The following is a 22,648-nucleotide window of genomic DNA, read 5'->3' as shown; positions in this document are numbered from 1 at the left end:
AGAGGGATCTGGGTTGGAGTCCTGCCCCGGCCACTTTCCAGATGTGTGGCTGTAAGGAAGACTTTCCCACTCTGAGCCACCATGTTCCCATGGGGAAAGCTCACATAATTCCTTCATCCTGGCGAGGTGATTGTGCACCGTGAATCAGAAAATACATGTGAGAGTATTTTGACACCCGAGATGTGGAACAGACTGAAGGGTCAACTCCCCCTGGCCCAAATCTTTCCCATTCTGTTCTCCAGCAGAAGACAACCATTGCTCAGTATTAAAGGTGACAGATTATTGTGAGGCACGAAGAACGTCAGGGGAATCTTGAGGGGAAGGAGATAGCGACTCCTTTCTGACTCAGACTTCACTTCTTTCCAGTCATCTTTCCTTCATCAGTCATTCACCTACCCGTCCAAAAAATATCATTGACGCAACTGAGCCAGCAGCCTGTGAGCCCTGTGATTCCACGGAGTCACATCTTACCACAATGTTGTCAATACTTCTCTTGAATCCTGGCATTTGTGCTGAAACCAAAGCTACTAATGGTGGCCGGAGTGCAGGCCCCATCTGGCCCCGTGGTTTGGCAGAGCCAGTCTGGTGGCTTAGCTTGGACCAGCAAGCTGAAAGGCTAAGGGAAACTGAGCCCCACAAAACCACACTGGGAGTGTCAGAATGCTCACGGGGATCGGAAAAACCAAACCCAGCTTAGTCGTGGGCTTCCTCCATCCAGTCTGACAAAATCATGTAGACACAGGGCGGGTGCTGAGGAGCTAGACATACCACGGCCACATGCACAGGGCTTTGGGATCTAGCAAAAGGGATGTCTTCTCGGCCAGGACTGGGAAAAGCCAGGCTTCCAGAAGAGCCCTGCCAAGTTTAGGAAACAGGCAGGCTTTTCATCCTGGCTCCTCCTAGGTCTCCATGTCTAGACGTTTGCTTGGTGACACCATGGTAACTATGATGCCACAATGGAACATTCTTCCCAAGGTGGTAGAAGGAATCCCTCTGTTGAGCTCTGCTGTGTAAGGTCAGAGTGAGTTCATTTCTCCTTTGGCAGTAGCAGTTCACAGAAGACTCTGAGAGCCATCCAGACAACAAGAAACATCAGTGTCATGAGTGGAACATGGTGACTGAGAACGGCTATTGTGCATTGTTGAGGCAAGGGTGGGCCTGGTGGTATGGTGGGTGAGGAGACACGCGTGGGCTTTGAACTCAGACCCCAGCTGAAATTCCAGCTCCGCCACATGGCAGTTGTGTGACCTTGGGCAGGCTTCTCAGTGTCTAAATGTCAGTTTCTGGATCTGTAAAATGGAGACCTCACAGGGTTATCGTGCAAATTAACTGAGCTAAATGTTGGGCGGTTACTATGTAAAAGTACAAGCTGTCAGTAGTTAAAAGAAATCCCAGCATGATTTAAGCCCTCCATCTGTAGTAGGATGGGCAAAACTGGGGGTGGGCTTGCACTAAACCCTGCCTTTTCTTTCAGCAGCATTTTATGGCTACAGAGTTAAGAAAAGGGTCAAATTCCATGAGTCAAAAAACAACCCTTTTCTGAGCCCCAACTGTCTGAGAAGCCCGGGGACCCTGGCTGGATCGAGAAAACTGACAAGCGCGGGCTGCCTCCTCTCCGTGGGCCACCTTACCAATCCTAAGAATATCAGCGCTGGGCAGCTTGTCCCAGAGCTCTTCACTGCACGGAACCAAGCAATTGGGACGTGACAGGTCTGTTTCCCATGTCTTGGAAGCTTTGTCAGTGGAAAGGAAAGAGAGAGGGCATCCGACGCCGGGGTGGGGGTGGGGTGTGGAGGGGAAATCGCCACTTCGGGGGGGAGAGGAAAAGCCTGTGCCTTCGGATGTTGTGTCTTTACAGCTGCCCATGGTGTCCGCTGCAGTTCGCTTTGGGGATGGCAGAGATGCGAGGGCTGCTCTTAGTACTGCTCTGTGTCTCTCACGCTTCTGCCAGTGAGTGTGCTGCTTTCTTCCATAAGCACTTCAGCTGCTTGCGTCACATGGTGGGGGCAATTGTCCAGGAAAAGGCCCTTGATGTCCAGAGAGGGACCCAGGGGGAAGATGACTCACAGTGCTCTGCATGGACAGCAGGCGTGGGTGGTGGGAGTCAGGCAAAGAAGGGAAAAAGGGGCGTGGATGTAGGCAACTGGCTTCAACAGTCTGATGTCAGAGCTGATCCTCCGCGAGAGTATCTTTAGGAAAGTACGCTTTAGGCTATGGAAAGTCCCGGTTAAAAGCCCACCCTGCTCTTCCTGGGGCTCATCCCCCAGGCGCCATCAGGTGGGGGATGTCCTCCCCATGCCTGGCTGGGGGCCTTTGGTGTACCTGGTACGCTTGGGAGCCATGCCCTCCCCGTGTTTCTACTTCAGCATTGCTGTTCCAATGAAACCTTTTCTCTTGAAACCAAAAGAGTGTACTGCCAAACTGACCCTCAGTTGCAGGGCTGGACCCAGGAGCAAGGAGATACCTTGGAGCCTGCTGGGGCCTCAGTCCTTCCCTGACCTCCAGGTTGTCCAGGACTAAGATTTCGGCCTAGAAAGGGGCAGGCGGAAAGGGGGCACCTGACTCAAGCAAGCTCTGTCGCATCTGGCTGCCGCCCCAGCTGGCTCTGTCCTATCTTCCCGGAGTTAGATGGGAGACATCACAGAGCATCCACTCCCCTCCCCCCCACCCCACCCCCACACACATCAAGGGGAGAACCCCCTACCTTCCAAGCCTACTCCATCTCCTTGCAGCCCCAAAGAGACCACGGGATGTGCACAAAACAGAAAAAGCCTCTCCTCCCTCTTAGAAAGCCTCAGGCAAGTGACCCAGGGCAAACATTTCATCTCTGGGTCAGATTTCCTCATTATAGCCAAGGGTTTTATAATGCCAAATAAACTAGCCCACTAGAGTTTGCTTTGAGAAAGCAAAAGTCATCACCCACCTGTAGGCTCTTGTCGGGTTGGGTAAGATTCATACCTTGTTCACTAGAGATTGCCAATGTCCCATGAACTGAATAAATGGCTGAAAAACATAGGCACCAATGATCTGACCCATAGCTGGCTGGTGGTGCCCACCATGTCACACCCATCACCCAGGGCCACCGATTTAGAAACAAGTACTGAGTACTTGTGGTTTGGGATTTATAAACAGCAACCAGAGTAGTGCTTTACATTTAAAAAGAAAAAAAGGCCCCCCTTGGAGGCAACTCACTTGAGGGCTTGGGAAGGCAAAGGCCAAGCAGGCCTGAATGGACGAGATACAGCCTCCATCTGGCGGGACCTTTTAGTCCCTTGATGACAAGACTTCAGGAAGTGCTTGATATGGCAAAATGCTTTTGTTCATTCATCAGATGATTTATTGAGTGCTTACTGAGGGCCAGGCACTGTACTAGCCTCTAGGGATACACTGGCAAGCAAAACAGACATGGGGGAGCCACGCATGCCAACTGCTCAGGCAGGGAACGGCAAGGGCAAATCTGTGGCAAAATGTGGCTGGAACAGAGACTGTGAGGGGTTGAAGGTGTATGGAGTTGGAATGCTGGCCCTGTATCCTACCAGCTATGTAACGTGGACAGTGCTTACCAGCTCTAGAACAAGATTTTCTCATCCACAAGTGGAGAATGACAGTGTCCACCTTCGGTTCTGTTGGAGAAATGATATGAAGTGGTATATGTCAGCAGTGTTCAAACTTTTTGGTCTCGGGACCCCTTTGTACTCTTAAAAATTATTGAGGACACCCCACAAAGAATTTTTGTATGAGGCTATATCTTCCTATCTTTATCATATTAGAAATTAAAAACTGGGGAAATTGTAAAGCACAAGAATACACAGGTTCACACGTGCTATTAGCCATCAGAGTGATGACATCATGTAGGCTCTGGAAAATTCCACTGCACACTAGTGAGAGAATAAGGGTGAGCAAAACAAATACTGTCTTAGTGTTCTTAGGAAAACAGTTTAAATCTTGCAGACCCTGGAAAGGGTCTTGACTCCCAGAGGTCCCAGACCATGTTGAGAACCACTGATGTACGTAAAAGTTTTCAGATACTGCCTCAAGTGTGCTGCTAAGTGCCCAACAGATGAGAGAGATGATGGTAGCCTGAGGTTATTTTTAGACTCAAGGATGCCATCAAGCGTCTTTCATGGAGAAGAAGACCCACTAGGAAAAGAAATGAGGGGGTGGTGGCAGAGTTAGTGGCGACCAAGATGGAGAGCCAGAAGGAGTAGGGAACCAGCAGGAGAGGGGGTCCTGAGGTCTGATACAGCGGTGGTGGCCATAGGCCACCAACTCCTTGCCCCAATGGTGAGGGCCCCACACACCTTTCCTGCAGGTTGTGGCATCCAGAAAAGCAACGTTATGGAAACTTCCGAGGAGGGTTTGGTCAACGACAAGGAATTCCCGTGGGTGGTGTCACTGCAGGATTCCCAGTACACCCACCTGGCTTTTGGCAGCATCCTTAGTGAGTTCTGGATCATCAGCATCGCATCCGTCTTTCAGAACAGGCCAGTACCCCCACCTCTGGGACTTACCCAGCCCCCTGGGGGTGGGGGTGGAGGGACCTTTTCCTGCTCAGCTTGGGGAGGCCTGAAAAATGGATTCCTGGTAACGGCACCAGGGCTTTTTACTGGCTTGGCGCTTGCTCTGCTGGGACTCTTGGGGTCCTAAAATCACCAGTTGCCAAAGTCATCCTGTCCAGTGTGTTCTCTGCCGTGGGGACTGCAAGGTGAAATGATTGTTCCTCCATCCTCCGCAGGAAGGATATCCATTCCCATGGCACTGACTCCTGATACTACAGGTCCTTACTTTAGTCTCGTTAAGTGAATTGATAGGAGCCTGTACCTTAAAACACTTAACCTCAAGCCTTAACAACACGTCTGCCACAAATATATGTACACAGAGAAAAGACTTGAAGGAAACACGCAAACACTTTAAGAGCACTTATCTCTGGATGCTCAGAAGGCACATGATTTCTAATTTCATCTTTGAACTTCTCTATTCCTCAAATTCTATACAGTAAATGTGCATTCTTGTAAACCAGGGAAAAAACCCTCAAATATTATTAAGGAAATAATTCTTTTGTAAAACATCTTACTTTTTGACCCAATGATTTCACTTTTGAGAATCAACATTAAGGAAATAACTTCAACCACTGGAAAAGTTTTACGCACAAAGTTCATAGGATCGTTTGTTACACACAAAACACTTGAAATGTAATATCCAATTATCATAGATAAATTATAATTACTCTTATAATACATAGTATTTAAATAATTTGTATGATTATATATATATCTATATATATACTATTTACATGCCCATGTGTATTTATATACACATAAATGTATATACACATACAAAGTATGGGGCGAGAGATAATTACTATAATTGGCTAAATAGGTAACAGTATAAACCCTTGATGGAATATTGTACAGCTGCTGAATTTTTCACACCTATGATTTATATTATTTGAAAATACATGTATTTAAATGAAAATATTTTTTTAAAAAATAAATCCATGTAAATAAAAATACATATACATAGTATAATGTTCAGGAGGAACCAAAGGGTATACAAGGAAAAGCAGGTCCTTCTTTCCCCTGGCCTTCAGAGACTAACTCCCTCCCTTAAGCCATAGTCTGTCATCAGTTTCTTGAATATTTTTCCTTAGTTACTGCATTTATGGATATCTATATACCTATAGGTCTATCTATATTGATTCTTACATCTATTGACAGAGAAAGAATTTCCCTTACCCCTGTATTAATCTGCTAGAACTGCCATAACAAAATGCCACAGACAGGGTGGCTTAGACAAGAGAAATTTATTTCTCACCATTTTGGAGGCTGGAAGTCCAAGATCAAGTCCAAGATCATCAGGTCTGGTTTCTCCTGAAGGACTCTCTCTTTGACTTGCAGACCACTGCCTTCTCGCTGTGTCCTCACATGGCCCTTCCTCAGTGTGAGTACTCCTGGTGCCTCTGCTCCCTCTCCTAAGGACACCAGTCCTATTGGATTAGGGCCCCACATTTAGGAGCTCATTTAATATTAATTACCTCTTTAAAGGCCCTCTGTCCCAATACAGCCACATTTGGGGCTAGGACTTCACCTACAAATTGGGCAGGACACAGTTGAGCCTATAGCAAGCCCAGTACAGCTGGTAGCACAGCAACAGTGTACACTCATAGGCTTTTTCACTCTAGCAGGAACGTGGAGCCATCTTTTCTTCCCGCTACATAGAGAGCTCCCACATTTATCAGCTGTGCAGTATCCCAAGATGAATCTACTATAATTGCACAGTCCTCTATTAATGGAAATTTGGGTTGCTTCCGATCTTTTATTAGTACCAAAAAATGCTGCAGTAGATACACTTGTATATATGTTATTTCACACACGTGCAATATACTGTAGCATGAATAACCCAGGAGTGGAAAGAATGGGCCAAGTAGTGGTAGCTGTTGCCAACTAGCCTTCCCGAAATGTTCTGCTTTCCATGGAGTGTTTCCATTATTGCTATTTTCTATCTGGTCTGTTTTGGTTTTGATTTTCCCTTTGCCTCAGGGTTTTATTAAAGACAGAGCTTTTAAATACCCAGGTAGTGGGGTGTTTTGTCTGTTTTGTTTTCTGGCATTATCGAATTTTGAGTTATACTACATGGTGATCTGATCTATTTAGGAATTTGTTGGGGTTGTCCTCTGTGGTCTACTATACGTGACCCATGTGAATATTTTCTACAGTTAAAATTCACATTTCATTCTCTGTCTTTGGTGTACAATTTAATATATAAAATTGGGGGAGGTAATCTCCTTGATCTGTCCTAGGCTGCCAAAGGTAAGTGAAAATCTATCATGAGCAAGCTTCTGGCTTTTTCTATTTCCTGGAGTGTTCCCTTTGTGAACGTTACGTCGTGTGCTGCAGGTGTTTATTACTATGACGTCTTCACCATAGACTGAGTTCTTTCTCATCATTAAGAGCCTCTTTGTCTTACTTCGTGCTCTTCTGCTCTGAATTGATGGTCAGAATGAAACTCCTGCTTCTTGTTTTTATTTTAGGTTATGTTTTCTGCTTTTGTTGTTTTTCTTCTCACTCTATCGCCTTTTTTTTTGTTTTGTATGTCTCTTCTGACAAATTTGGGGAGTTTGAGTTTTTGTTCTAGTGTTCACCTTAGAGTCACAATTTCATGGAAGATGATTACTCAGTTTCTTTCTGGACTGTCCTCTTAGACTCTGCTGTTGTTCCTTGAATGAGTCCCAAGAGGAGAAAGGGAAAACACCCAAAATGAACTCCATCATTAAAATCGGAATTTCTCTGAAGAGTATGTACAGAGTATATAATATGAAAAGATGTTTATGTTAAAATGTTAAGTGCTAAAATCAGGAGCCAAGATTACATCTTGGGCATTAACAATTACTATGTAAAAAAAACCAAAAAAATAAAACCATGGAAAAAGCATGAAAAAAAGATAATCAGTCATAACCTAACAGATTATCTTTGGATGGAGGGACAAATGATGCCCAGATAGAGGATTCCCTTTGATGCTATGGGCTCACAAAGGAGAACACAAGCCTAGCGGTTCAGAAAAGATTTCCTAGGGACTGGGTCCAAAGGGGTCAGTAAAAATTAGCCCAGGAAAAATGAGTTGGATGAGTATTCCAAGAAAAAAAAAAGTAAATACGAAAACAGGGAAATGTGACTCTTCCATTGTGCCTTGACTTCTCAAGATTCCCCTGCTCTCTCTCTAGGAAGGACGTCATCGTTATAGTTGGTATAGCTAAGATGGATGCCAAAGTGATTGCTCATGAAGAGTATCCAGTCAATACCATCATCATCCATGAGGATTTTGATAACGAAACCATGACCAATAACATAGCCCTCCTGAAGACAGACACGGCGATAGAGTTCAACAACCTGATCCGGCCCATCTGCTTCCTTGGCAGAAAGCTGAATATGCCCCCAGCCTTGCGGAATTGCTGGGTGGCAGGATGGAATCCCACATCTGCAGTTAATGCCTTCCTTCTCCTAGAGGAGGCTGTGTGTGTGCTAGCAGTGGGGGTGACTTGGATGAACCATTTTAGGGCTGATTTTAATAATCCAGGTTGTTCAAGATTCTGGAGTTGGGCTGGAACCCTCATGTAATCAGTCAAGATTTACAATGCTTGCCTTTTCTGTGGCCATTCTTACATTTGGTCCTTTTTCTTCTAGTCCTACACCAAAATTAGAAGTGTGTAGGCAGTGAACAGCCTGGAGTGCAAAGTTATGGAGAGGCCAGGGGATATTATTCCCTGAACTGGAGCTTATTATCCTCTTGGCTAAGCCATCCTTTTCTTTTATTCTTGGGAAATGAACAAGGAAATGTATCCTCTGTAGATGTGGAAGAAGGGTGGAATATGTTCTTGATTTTCACATTCAAGTACAAAGCAAAGGTTTTCAGAAAAACTCACACACAGGTTATGATCTCTATAAGGAAAGGGGGTTTATCAGAACATTTTCTACTCATTCCCATCTGGATATATGAATTGTAGTTGAGTTGATATAGGCAATGTCTTCTTGTTAATAATTCTTGGCTCTCTGTTGCATGGTCCAGACAGGAAATCACATGACGATGAGTATCCTGAGGAAAATCTCCGTGAAAGACATTGACATGTGTCCCTTACATAAAATCAAGAAAACAGGATGTGGCAATCACATAGAGCAGGAAACTGATGCTGTCTGCTTGGTAAGAACATGATGGAGTAAAAGCTAAAGGCTGAGAGAAAGCAGTGGTCACTTCCAGGGAGCCTTGGGACTCTCCTTCATTGCATGGTGAACCCCATGAGGGACTGGCAGGGACTGGCACCTGGGATTCATGGCTGTCTCCAGCACTTGGCAGATAGCAAATGCACAATAAAAATCTACTGAATGGACTAAACAGTCACCATTTTCAATGTGACGTGATTAAGCATGTCTAAGTCATAGATGTTTTCTCACTGGCTAAAAGTTAGAAAGTATGAGTCCAAACCGTGCATGCAGATATACTTGGAGCATGTCCACAGGGTGGGGTCATTGTATTCAGCTTCTCTGGAACCTAGACTCTGATGCTATTGCTCATCAGTTATTGGTTTTTTTCTATATGAAGCCCTGCCCTCCGTCTGCATGAGGGCTGTAGAGATATGGTTGTTCTACTGCCTTAGCAAGCCGGGGGGAAACTCACAAACCCCTGGCCCCGGCTCCCTCACACCCACACCCAGAGAAGCTGTGGTTTACAGAGGTCCCACAGTTAATAATTGCGACAGTAAGGATGAGAACAGAGGCCCCCAGATTTCCAGGCAGCTTCTCTCCTCTACGCCAAAATTTTGAAGGTACTGATCATCCACTCTCCTTCGGGTAACTTGCAGGGTTCTCTGGTGGGGAAATTTTTTTTCTCAGATGATCTAGGGAAAGTATTTTAGAGAAAGGGGGAAAAATACATGTATGCAGATAATTCTTTCTAAAAGTAATTTTATTACAAATGTGTGAAGGACTTCCTTTCATTAGGCAGTAAATTTGCCCTTCCAAAGTTGGCTCAACATTTATTGACTGCCTACTTTGTGTTTTTTAAAGATTTTATTTATTTATTTATTTATTTATTTATTTATTTATTTATTTATTTATTTAATTTGAGAGAGAGCGAGAGAGAGCACAAGCCAGATGGAGAGGCAGAGGGAAAGGGAGAAGCAGACTCCCCGCTAAGCAGGGAGCCTGACTCGGGGCTCGATCCCAAGACCCTGGGTTAAGTGTTAAGTGTTAAGAAACACTTAACCAACTGAGCCACCCAGGAGGAGGCCCTGAATGCCTACTTTGTACTGGACTCTACCAGGTGGAAGACTAACAACTTTTTAAAGTAGACAATGTGTTAAAATACAGTAGAAAATATAGCTATTTATCAAAATCCTGCTATCAGCCATTCCATTGATCCAGCACCTTATTCCATCAAATCTAAGATGCTGTCAGTTGTAGAATGCACCATTATTTTACGGAATATCAAGAGAGAGAAAATGCTGCCAGTTGAACTCTGACATCAACTAACAAGACACATCTCATTCCAAAGATGTTAATTTTCCAAGAGCATCTTAGATTCAATGGAATATGGTAAGCTGCTCATATTCTAAATGAGTACTTCTTTTTTTTTTTAAAGATTTTATTTATTTATTCGACAGAGATAGAGACAGCCAGTGAGAGAGGGAACACAAGCAGGGGGAGTGGGAGAGGAAGAAGCAGGCTCATAGCGGAAGAGCCTGATGTGGGGCTCGATCCCAGATCGCCAGGATCACGCCCTGAGCCGAAGGCAGACGCTTAACTGCTGTGCCACCCAGGCGCCCCCTTAAATGAGTACTACTTTAAATCTATCCACAAAGTTCAGATTTGTTTTTACCTATGGGTTTTTAACTGGAGCACACCTGCAGTCAGTCCTTTGTTTTTGAACTGTGCTTGCAAACTGGCTCAGACAAACAGTGACTTGTCTACCTAGGATCCTTTCCTCTCTCAGAAATGTGTTCTGGTGTCCAGAGATCCTCAAGGTCATTCAAATATGTAGATGGTGGTAGAATAAACCACGCAAGCATAGTATCTGCCTAACGGGTCCCCAGAAACCCAACCCAAAGCAGAATCACTCTGAAGTCACCTCTCCCCTTTTCCCCACAACTGGTAGGGCTTTTGTTCCATGTCAAGGTTAAGGATCACACAATGAAAAAGCCCCTCTAAGCTGGGGCTGCTCCCCTGGGAGATGAGGTGGGTATGCTCCAGAGGAGCCCCTGGTACTACAACTCTCTGCTGCTTGGGCTTCAGGAGTCCGGTCCCTTGGGTTATGAGGAAGAGAAAAACCAGTGTATTCGACCCCTGGGTAGAATGGCAACTTGCAAAACCATGCCACAGCTGGGAAGGTCTACTACACCATCATTCATCAAACCATTTGTCCTAAATTGCATTGTTTTTCTTCTTTAAGCTATGAAACCACAGTTAAAGTAAACTGGGGGTGGGACTGGTGACAGGAGGGGAGACTACCGAGAGCCTCTCTGCCCCAGGTAGACATGATGAGGTGCAGATGGGAGCCGGTCCAACAGTCCTACCACCACGAGCCAGAACTTGGGATGAAATCTCTATCCGCCGCTCCACGGCAGCACGGGGCAGCAGGAGCAATGTGTGCTTGCCCTGTCCTTCTACGGAGGCAGGCCACGCAGATCAAAGGGGCTGGCTAGCCTTTGAATGACAACCCCTCTTGGGGCAAGATGGACCACGGGGCTGGAGTGGGAGTCAGGTCTTCCCTTAAGGGGAGGGCTAGGGTGGGGCAGCTAAGGTAAATTATACCTAGCAGGTGTCTTGTTGCTATTCCCATATTTCTTAGCTTTTCACATAAAAAATGATGGCCTTTTCTAGACACCAGGATCATGGTAGCTAATTCTTTACTGAGTGCAGACTACATGCCAGGCACTGTGTTAGGAGCTCTGCATGTGGTACAGGCACTTTAACTCAGAGACCAGTAGGTGACTCACCGGGGTCACGAATTAAGTGTGCCAAGCTTCCACACACTCCGCTGAAGGGAGATAAGGGCTGTGTGGCAGAATCTCCCAGTGGCAGAGGACTTCCTGTGGGAGCACAGGCAGGGCTGATGAGCAGGGGCCCGGACAGGCAGCTGCCAGGGTGGACAGGCTGTGAACCTGCCTGGCCAGTGTTCCTGGGGAAGTGACTCTGACCTAAGCAGAAGGGTAGGATGGAGGGAGCAGCTTAAATGAAGGATGGAACCACAGCAGAGAGGAGAAGGAAAAATGTGAACCTTCCAGGCTGGAAAGGGGGGGGGGGAGTCAACATTTGAAAAATGAGAAACCAAGAGAGAGTGAGGATTTAGTCAGAGGGGCATGAAAACGAAATGGGAACCAGGAAGCTAGAGCCAAACTGCAGAAGCCTAAAATTAATTTGCATAATAAAAGAAAAAGTCATCTTGTTGGAATTTGTGGTAGTGGCCGCCTAGTTTGGAATTAGTATCCTATAATTTACCCCATCTCCAGTGAGAACTAGTGTAAAACATTTCTAGAACAAATAGTAAATTGTACAAGGATATAGTTTAAAAAACAATTTTTTCTAAGACCTGAAGCCTTCTGTCTTTTGCCACAGGGGGACCCAGGAAACCCAATGATGTGCCAGCTACAGCAAGTGAATATGTGGGTGCTGAGAGGAATCTTGTCCCATGGTGGTGAGAAATGCCCTGGCCTATTTCTGTACATCAAGGTGGAAGACTATAGCGACTGGATTATGTCCAAGACTAAGAAAACCAGCCGTCCTCTATCTTCCTTCCACCACTGGGAGGAATCGTTTCCTTTCTCCAGCTACTCATCACATATCATCGTGACACCAAGAAAACATTCCGGGCTGGGCCAGGGTGAATGGTCCCAAGCATACGTGCAAGAACAAAAAAAGATCACCTTACATACATGGCCATACAGCTCTAGAGAGAGTCCAGACCTTGGGGAGAAAGGGTTAACGGAATTAGGCAAGTCTTCTGTTGTGGCCGTACAACCCATGTACTATGACTATTATGGTGGGGAGGCTGGGGATGGTGGTGGGCCTATTTCAGGTCAGAACAGGTTACATCAGCCCCAAGAAATTACCTTGTTTTTCTTTATGCTTCTTTTCTTTTGCAATGATATCTAGTCTAGGAGCTAACCCTCCCAACTGAAGAGTAAGCTCAGAATGCTGAGTGCCAAGCAGTCACCACGCTGTTCTGGTGTCTGCTTTTTTGATAGTTGGCACACCTGGGCTGCCACGGACAGGCCCACGGTGCATACTGGGCTGGCTCTCCCTCGTCCGTCCCACTCCCACATGCGGGAAGGTCACTTTCCTTTGTGCTTGTGAACTAAATGTGGGCTAACAAGTGTCAAACCATTAGAGTGCCCTGTGATTCTTTCAGTGTTAACGGTCCCAGGGGCCAGGCTGTGCAACACTCCCCGCGGGCAAATGTGGCCTGGGGAGTGCCCGGCAGCCCGACCGGAGAGTCGGGGACACCAAGCAGCACAGGGAACAGTGAGAGGACCCCTTGACAGGAAAGGAGCTGATTACTTTAATGGATCACTCTGGTCTGCAGCCGTGGCCTCCCTCCGGCTATTTCTCAGGGGGGGCAAATTGCCTGCAACTGCTCATTGGTGGTTTTCATTTTATTCCACGCCTTGCGGTAGCCTTTTAAGGACATCTGCAAAAAGGAAAAAGGGGGTAGGGGGTGGGGAGAAGGTCATTCGGGGAAAAAGCAATTGTGATTTTTCAGAATGCAACCCGCGTCTAGCCCTGCGAGGGTGCAGAGGGGTCTGTGTGCAGCAGGGCCAGGCAGGAAGACTTCCCAAGAGCGTGTTTCTGTTCAGTGAAGCGAGAGCTTGCAGGTTCCTGCAGTGCTACTTCTCAGCTCCAGATCTGATGGGCCTAAGTTTGGATCCTAATTCACTCCCTGCCACCAAGCAGCCACAAGAAGGGCAGGAGAAAGTACTGTGGGAAAAGGAGTCTGGATCTGGATGGGAAACCGCCGGGCTTCCAAAGTGACCTGCCTGGGTTTCTGAGCTACTCTGATGTGTCCAGTGTCCTCAGTATGCAACCCAGCCTGTGGCAGACCTGGTGCTTTCCTTCCCTTTTTTCTGACCCTTTGCATGCTTCCCATTTCTCTTCCGCGCTCACAAGGGGCTAGGGTGCTCTGAGCACACTGTATCATATGGAAAGGCTATGCGGTCCTCAAAAATGAAAGACCCACGGCAACTATGTAAATGCATGGAATCAGGCTCTGAGTGATATTAAAAATCCATTATTATCTCATTTTTTTAAAAAACTGGCTTCTCCATATATAAAGTAGCAATCACTAAATCACCAGTGGTGGGGGAAGGGATTCAGAAACTTCCAGAATTCATTAAGAAAACAAGCAACTAAAAACACATGATTACTACTGAGTCTCTTCTTGATCACCTGCAAAGACCCTGTACCTAACACTGAAAAGGGAACTTAAAAAAAAAAAAAGAAAAGGCATCTTTCGTTTTCCTATAAGACTTGAAGGGACTGCTGAGATTTTTCACAGCCATTACATGTCCGAACATTGGTATTCTTGGCTTGGAAAGCAAACCCTAGCCAAGAAGGTGAAGGACATAAAAGACTGCCTGTGTTGGGGTTCTCTGAGACTTACCTCTGCAATCTCCACTTTCCTTTCCCACGTCTTGATGGTCTTCTCCAGGTCCGCATTTAAGATCTTCTCCCGCACGTACACCATCACCTGCGGCGAGCGGAACTCCGCCAGCTGTTTGCGGAGCTTCCTGTTCACAGCCTCAGCCTTGGCCCGGTCCTGGGTTGGGAAGGACCAATTAAACCAGGAATCCTGGTGGTTCTGCTTACTGGACTTAATGGCCCTGACATCTCTCCCCAGCTTCCGTGTATTTCTCAAAATAATGTTGAAATTTTCAATGAAGTGGGAAGAATCGCAAGATTCTGATGATGATTTTTTTTTTTTTTTAAACAAATGGTGATGTTTTCATCCAGCTCAGAAACACTAAGTGCGGTCTAACAGAGACTTTTTTCCCTTTCGTCCTTCCTTTATTAAGAAATTTGTTTTCCGTATTGCGATTTCTTAGGTTGGGTGGGTTTTCTGGGGGAAAGCTATGTACTTCAGTACACTTTGATTTGATCAGTCTCAACTCACTTTCCTATCTTTTTGTAAAATATACATGACATAAAACCTCCCATTTTGACCATTTTTAACTGTGCGGTTCTGTGGCATTCAGTACGTTCACAGTGCTGTCCGAGCTTCATCACCATCCATCTCTACAACTTTCTTCATCGTGCAAAACTAAACCCCTGTACCCATGAACCACGGACTCTCCAGGACCCCTGCCCCTAAGCCCTGGCAACCCCCCACCTACTTTCCATCTCTATCAATTTCACTCCTCAAGTACCTCGTATAAGTGGAATCATACACTACTCGTCCTTTGGTGACTGGCTTATTTCACTCGGTGTAATGTCTTCAGTGCTTATCCATGTTGCAGCATATGCAGAATTTCCTTCCTATTTAAGGCTGAATTATATCCCATTGTATGTATATACTACATTTTGCTTCTCCATTCATCTGCCAATGGACACGGGCTGCTTCTACCCCTTGGCTATCACGAATAATACTGCTGTGAACATGGGTGTACAAACATCTCTTCGAGTTCACGCTTTCAATTACACTGGGTACGTACCTAGAAGTAGAATTGCTGGATCAATAGTTATTCAATTTTTTGAGGAATCTCTGTCTTTTTAAGTTTTATTTTTTAAATGATCATACAGTAAAATTAACTAGTCTTTTTCTTTTAATTGAGTGATTTTTTGAATTAGCAATGTCCTTGTTTTTTAATTTTATTTTAAAGACATTTATTTTAGAGAGAGAGAGAGTACACAGGCAGGAGGGGCAGAGGGGGAGAGAGAGAGAGAATCTCAAGCAGATTCCCCACTGAGCGCAGAGCCTGTCACCAGGCACCATCTCACAACCCTGAGATCATGACCTGAGCTAAAACCGAGAAGTGGGACGCTTAACTGACTGAGCCACACAGGCGCCCTGTTTTTTAACAATTGTTTTGAACAGGCAATACATGCAATTTAAATGGTATAAAAGTATACAGTGACAATCTCCCATCCCACCCTGTCCCCAGCCACAGAGTTCTTCCCAGAAGCATACACTATTTTTAGGTTTTGCATATTCTTCTAGAGATCTACACTCTTACAAACATATATATTTATCTTTTTTGCCCAAAGAGTAGCTAATGCTATTCAATTTGACTCCTTCAACTTTTTACTCAATAAATATTGAAGATCTTTCTATATCAGCGCATAAAAAAACTACTCATTCTTTTTAACAGCTGCATCATTTTCCATTGTGGAGAGGTACCCTAATTAGCAAGTCCTCACAAACAGTCACTCAGCTGCTCAATCTCCAGCAAGTACAACAAACAATGCTGGGATTACTAACCTTCTGGGTGGAGGTCATACTGTAAATATGCAAGTACATCAGTAGGATGAACTAACTGAAAGTGAAAATGCCTGTTCTAAGACAGTGGTTCTCAACTGGGGGTGGGGGGATGGGGGGGAGGCAATCTTGCTCCCAGGAGACATTTGGCAATGTCTGGAGACATTCTTGGTTGTCACAACTAGGGAGTGCCACTGGCACCTAGTAGGGGGAGGCTAGGGATGCCACTAAACACCCTACAGGGCACAGGACAGTCCCCCACAACAAGGAATTAGCTGACCCAAAATGTCAGTGGTGTCCAGGTCAAGAAGCCCTGCCACAACCATACATGTGTGTTTGGTACAGAGTGCTAAACTGCCTTCTCTAACGATCAAGCCAATTCTGCTCTGCAGCAATGCCTGGGACTGCCTGTGTTTTTGCCCAGTCTCTCAACAGCCTTACCAAATTTTCTACCATTGCTAATCTAGGAGAGGGGGGACATGGTCTCTCACTACAGTTTTATTCTGCGTTCCTTATGAGTGAGGTAGAATATTTTTCATAAGTTTGAGACTTTCTAAAAGTCTTTTCTATAAACTATATAGCTTTTCTATAAACTGTATAGCTTTTCTATAAACTGCATTAATCTTTTGCCCATTTTGTCTATTTTTTGTGAGATTTTTCTTATTAATTTATAAAAGGTATTTGTGTTTTAAGAAAATTAACTCCCTGTGATATTAGTCAACACATATTTTCAGTTATTTATTTTTTGGCTTTGCATATGATGGTTTTTGCTATGTAGAAAAACTTCGCTTTTATATAACTGAGTTTATTGATTTCATGGTTTCTAGGTTTTATACTGTAAAAGTCCCCCCTATTTGAAGATTATAAGAAAAATGTTCCCACTATTAAGTTTAGGACTTTAATGGTTTTATCATTTACATTTAAATCTCTGATACATCTGGATTAATTTCACCATAACATATATATAGCTCCAACTTTGTTTTTTCCTAAATGACTACCTAGTCATCCTAAATTACTTAATGAATAATCTGGTTGTGCCCCACTGCAATACCTTTACCATAAACTAAATGTCAATATCAAAAATTTATCAGATACTTGATCATATACCTGACATATACATGATCTGTATTGGGCTTATCACAGGACTTCTCTTTTTTCTTTAATCTTCCAGTCTATTCATGAGCTTGTTTTAAATACTGTAACTTCAGGGGTGCCTGGGTGGCACAGCGGTTAAGCGTCTGCCTTCGGCTCAGGGCGTCATCCCGGCGTTATGGGATCGAGCCCCACATCAGGCTCCTCCGCTATGAGCCTGCTTCTTCCTCTCCCACTCCCCCTGCTTGTGTTCCCTCTCTCGCTGGCTGTCTCTATCTCTGTCAAATAAATAAACAAAATCTTTTTAAAAAAAATAAATAAATAAATACTGTAACTTCATATCATATTTCAGTATCTGGTAGGGCTAGTCCACTCATCTACTTAAGAATTTGAGGGATATTCTTATTTATTTTTCCAAAAGAATTTTTGAGCCAATTTAAGTCTTCTTAAAAAAAAAATCTCCAGGGCGCCTGGGTGGCTCAGTCCTTAAGCGTCTGCCTTCGGCTCGGGTCATGATCTCAGGGTCCTGGGATCAAGCCCCACCTCAGGCTCCTTGCTCAGCGGGGAGCCTGCTTCTCCCTCTCCCACTCCCCTTGCTATGTACCCTCTCTTGCTGTCTCTCTCTCTGTCAAATAAACAAAATATTTTTTAAAATTCTCCTTGTTATCTTAGTTGGAATACCATGATTTTACAACTCAACTTAAACAGAGCTAACATTTTTATGATGTTGAATCTTCCTAGCCTAGCACTGTCTTTTCATTCCTTGCTTCACAAAGTACAGTCTATGGCACAGGCATCACCTGGGAACTGGTAAAAATGAAGACTCTCGTACCTATCCAATCAGAATCTGGATTTTAACAAGATCCCCAGATGTCTAGTTTGCACCTTTCAGTTTGAGAAGCACTGCTTTAATTCACTTTGGAGCAAACCAATAAAATTATTTTTAATTAAGTTGTCAGAATGCAATAAAAACTTGTCAAGAAGCATTCAGTGAATATCTGCTATGTCTAGCATAGACATATTCCTGTAGGGAGATCTAAACATGGACCTGGAACCATCAGTGGACGCTCTTGTGAGGAAAATGATTAAAGAATACCTAAGATAAAATATAATGAAGGAGCATGAGCCAAGGCATTAAAAATAAGTTCTACTGGGGCACCTGGGTGGCTCAGTAGGCTAAGTATCTGCCTTCAGCTCAGGTCATGATCCCAGGGTCCCAGGATTGAGCCCCACATAGGGCTCCCTGCTCAGTAGAGAGTCTGCTTCTCCCTCTCTCGTACCCCCACCGCCGCTCGTGCTCTCTCTCAAATAAAATCTTAAAAAAAAAAAAAAGTTCTACAGCTATGAGGGATATGCTGAGAAGACCAGGAACTGTAATCCCTACCTGGCACCCCACTTGTAGAATGGGGCTGTTATCACAAGACAGGCGGGCCACTGTTCCCATCTCCAGATCCAGTGCAGCAGTACACAAGTTTTGCTCAAGAGGAGAGGCTATAAAATAGAGAGCTCTAGAATGCTGCCTGGAAGGACTGACTTTATTTGGAACAAAGTGTGGGGAGTTCATGCCTAAGTACTTTGTGGAAAACTATGGAGATCTTTGGGGTGAGCAATTAAGAGGCAGCTGGAAGTTCCACGATATTAGTAGCAACAAGCAAAACAGTAGACCAGCTAGACGTTTAACAGAACCAGAGAAAGAGGCCATTAAGAGAATGAGACCATTAAAAGACCAAAACAGCAGACCAGCTAGACGTTTAACAGAACCAGAGAAAGAACCATTAAGAGACCATAATTCCACAATTTTAGTAGCAATAAGCAAAACAGAGGACCAGCTAGATGTTTAACAGAACCAGAGAAAGAGACCACTGGGGTTGAAGCAAACCTCAAAGACTGCCAAAAAGGTCCCTGAAAAGAGGCCTGACTTTGATTAAATCAGAACCCAGGGTGTTGCTGAATGCAACAGAACAATCAGCTAGTAACTAATGAAGCCTAACAGCTGGGTATGATACCAACAGAACCAGACCAGCCAGAAGCTTAGTGGGAAGATAAAGAGTCAAAGAGAACTGAGCGGAAACACCAATCATTCCTGGTTGTCAGGGACACTATCCATGATTAAGGCTGCCCCCTCTAAGGAGCAACACCAGAGGCTACCAACAGCAGGAGAAATAGACTTTACTACATTAGTCCAGCCAAATAACTAAATAAGCAAGTGGGGGGTGGAATTAGTATCCAGCCTTGCTATAATATTATCTAAAATGTCCAGTTTTCAACAAAAATTACAAGATAGGCAAAGCAACGGAAAGTGTAACCCACATAGGAAAAAAAGCAGGCAACAAAAACTACCTTTGAGGGAGTCCAGATGGTGGACTTAGCAAAGTCTTCAAAGCAGTTATTATAAACATGTTCAAAGAACCAAGGTGACAATTTTTAAAGAATTAAAGGAACATATGATGATAATGTTTCATCAAAGAGAAATATCTACAAAGAGATAGAAATTATTTTTTAAAAACAAATGGAAAATTTGGAATATTTTCAATACAATAACTGAAATGAAAAATTCATGGGAGGAGATCACAGATTTAAGCCAGCAGAATAAAGTATTAGTAAACTTGAAGGAAGATTGATAGAGATCATGCAATATGGAAAACACAAAGGAAAAAGAAGAAAAAGTCAGTCTCAGAGAAATGTGTGGAACACTACTAAGTGTACCAACATTCATGTAATGGAAGTAACAGAGGAGAGGAGAAAGAGAAAGGGGGAAATACTCAAGAAAATAATGGCTGAAAACTTCCAAAATTTGATGAAAAATATTATCTTGATGAAAAATATTAAGCCACACATCCAAGAAGCTCAACAAATTCTAAGTAGGAAACTGGAAAGAAATTCACACCCAGACACATCATACGCAAAATGCTGAATGACAGGCAAAGAGGAAATATTGAAAGCAGTGAGAAAACACAATTCATCACATTCAAGGGAAACCAAATAAGAGCAATAGCTGACTTCTCATCAGAAACAATGGGAGGCCAGAAGGCAGTGGGATGACATATTCTAAGGGTTGAATGGGGGGAAAAAACCTGTCAAACAAGAATCTTATATCCAGCAAAACTATCTTTCAAAAATGAAAGCAAACAATGAGCATACTCAGATCTTGGTTTCTAATGTTATTCTCAAATAAAAGGAACTAGGACTCCTTGGAGAAATGGCTATTTCTAGGGCTGGAGCAGGAACTATAGAAGAGTCTCAAGCATTTTCTAGTACCAGAAAAGAAAAAATGTTAACACATACACATGCACACACACACATACACAAATGGGGATATGTCAAAGGGACACAGAAGCCAACTGAAAGAGCTCCCAAAGCCCAAGGCGAAACAATGTGAGTGCTCGCTTCGACAGCACATATACGAAAATTAATATCCATGAATTGACACTAATATAAATGATTAAAAAATAAATAGATGGAGGAGAATAGACAAATGTCCCAGACAGAAGAATTCCAAATAGTTTATAACTCCCCACTTAAGTGTGAGCTGCACACAATAACATCCTTCCAAAGAGCTGAGTCTGAAAATTGGAGGAAAGAATAACTGTACAGTAGAGAAACCCTAATAATATTACATCAGGGATGTGATCAAGGTTATCATCTGCAGTGGTTAAGTCATGTTGACAGTATGCTCCCTTGATATGATGTGATGAAAGTGGCACTTGACTTCTGCCATTTTCCTCCCCAAAAACCATTTAACCTCAGTCTAATAACAGGAAAGATAGCAGACAAATCCTAAAAGAGGAACATTCTACAAAATACTTGACCACTTCACAAAATCGTCAAGGTCATCAACAACAAGGAAAGCCTGAGAAACTGTCACAGCCAAGAGAAACCTAAGGAGATGTGGCACTGAATGTAATGTGTTATCCTAGATGGGATTCTGGTACAGAAAAGGACATCAGGTAAAAACCAAGGCTACATGAATAATATTAATTATAAATATTAATCAATATTGGTTTGTCAATTTTAATAAATATTCCACTGTAAGCTGTTAATAATGGGGGAAATTGGGTGTGAGATTTCTAGGAACTCTGTACTCTCCACAATTTTCTCAATTATAAAATAAACTTTATTTTTTTTAATGAAGGATAAAGACATTCCCAGATAAACACACACTGAGATGGGCGCCTGGGTGGCACAGCGGTTAAGCGTCTGCCTTCGGCTCAGGGCGTGATCCCAGCGTTGTGGGATCGAGCCCCATATCAGGCTCCTCCGCTATGAGCCTGCTTCTTCCTCTCCCACTCCCCCTGCTTGTGTTCCCTCTCTCGCTGGCTGTCTCTATCTCTGTCGAATAAATAAATAAAATCTTAAAACACACACACACACACACACACACACACACACACTGAGAGAATTCGTTGCTAGCAGACCTGCCTTATAAAATATACTAAAGGAAGTTCTTCAGGCTGAAAACAAGTGACACCAGAAAGAAACTTAAACCCATGTGAAGAATACAAATAGCACAGGTAAAGGTGATTAGGTAAGTAACTATAAAGGACAAAAGAAAATTGCCTATTCTCCTTCTATTAACTGGTTTAAAAAGCAATTCATAAAGCAATATGTATATAATTCTTTTGTGGACCTGGGACATATAAAAACATAATATATTTGACAATAACAGCAAAAAGAAGGCAGGGTGAAACAAAGCTATATTTGAATAAGGAAATAACACCAGATGGTAACTCGAGTCCAGAGGAAGAAATGGAGAGAACCACACAATGGTAAAGAGGAAGGCTAATACAACAAACTCTGTGAACATATTTCATCTCTGGGGCACACGGGCGGCTCAGTCAGTTGAGCATCCAACTCTTGATCTCTTGATCTCAGCTCAGGTCTTGATCTCAGGGTCATGAGTTCAAGCCCTGCACTGGGATCCACACTGAGCGTGGAGCCTACTTAAACAAAACAAACAAAAAAAAACCCCACACTTTATCTCCTTTCTTCTCTCGGGTTTTGGACCCCTTCCTCACAACATTTACAATATTAACTCAAAATGGATCATAAACTGAAATGTAAGATCTATAAAATTTGTAACAGAAGACATAGGACTGAATCTTCATGATATTAGGTCATGGTTTCTTAGATACAATACCAAAAGCTCAAGTGCAAAAGTAAAAATAAACTGCGGCTCACCGAAATTAAAAACTATAAATAGCATCTTCAAGAAAGTGAGAAGGAAACCCACAGAATGGGAGAAAATATTTGCAAATCATATATCCGACAAGGTATTTGAATCCAGAATACATAAAGAGTTCTTACAACTCAATTACAAAAAGACAAATAACTCAATTAAAAACTTATTCAGGGGCTAAGGGTTTGAACAGACAATTCTCAAAAAAACACACGTGGCCAATAAGCAAATGAAAGACTGCTCAATGTCATTAGTCATTAGGGAAATTCAAATCAAAACCACAGTGAGGTATATCACTTCATGCCCACGAGGACAGCCATTAAAAACAAACAAATTTAAAAACTCCCAAAATAACAAGTGTTGGTGAAGATGTGCAGAAATCAGAACCCACACACCTTGGTGGGAATGTAAAATGTACAGCCA

General features: G+C 43.6%; 2 protein-coding genes across 4 annotated transcripts in view; one reads left to right on the top strand and one right to left on the bottom strand.

The window, feature by feature from the left end:
* The first annotated feature begins 1,565 nt into the window (after nucleotides 1–1,565).
* On the top strand, nucleotides 1,566–12,641 carry PRSS54 (serine protease 54). The gene is made up of 6 exons (XM_045806900.2): nucleotides 1,566–1,710; nucleotides 1,859–1,950; nucleotides 4,313–4,484; nucleotides 7,721–7,979; nucleotides 8,563–8,694; nucleotides 12,105–12,641. Exons 2-6 carry the CDS (start codon nucleotides 1,893–1,895, stop codon nucleotides 12,639–12,641), a joined length of 1,158 nt encoding a protein of 385 aa, XP_045662856.2. The 5' UTR covers nucleotides 1,566–1,710; nucleotides 1,859–1,892.
* The window catches only part of CFAP263 (cilia and flagella associated protein 263), a 28,776-nt gene continuing 16,241 nt past the window's right edge, over nucleotides 10,114–22,648 (bottom strand). For all 3 annotated transcript variants that reach the window (XM_045806897.2, XM_045806898.2, XM_087870468.1), the window contains 2 exons: nucleotides 14,146–14,301; nucleotides 10,114–13,176 (listed from right to left, as the gene is read on the bottom strand). In XM_045806897.2, coding sequence (XP_045662853.2) covers nucleotides 13,096–13,176; nucleotides 14,146–14,301 — 237 coding nt within the window. In that variant the 3' untranslated portion in view covers nucleotides 10,114–13,095. The remainder of the gene's footprint in view (nucleotides 13,177–14,145; nucleotides 14,302–22,648) is intronic.

This window comes from Ursus americanus, chromosome 21, assembly GCF_024610735.1.
Source record: "Ursus americanus isolate L20-20 chromosome 21, mUrsAme1.1.p, whole genome shotgun sequence".
NCBI classification, from domain to species: Eukaryota; Metazoa; Chordata; class Mammalia; order Carnivora; family Ursidae; genus Ursus; species Ursus americanus.
The sequence above is the reverse complement of the archived record's forward strand: the minus strand, read 5'-3'. Positions and strand labels throughout refer to the sequence as shown.

Excerpts from the sequence above, each read along its gene's own strand:
- PRSS54 (XM_045806900.2), top strand. The coding sequence starts at position 1,893 with ATGGCAGAGATGCGAGGGCTGCTCTTAGTACTGCTCTGTGTCTCTCAC. Across the intron at positions 1,951-4,312 it reads TGTCTCTCACGCTTCTGCCA|GTTGTGGCATCCAGAAAAGC; the intron begins GTGAGTGTGCTG and ends CCTTTCCTGCAG. Across the intron at positions 8,695-12,104 it reads AAACTGATGCTGTCTGCTTG|GGGGACCCAGGAAACCCAAT; the intron begins GTAAGAACATGA and ends CTTTTGCCACAG.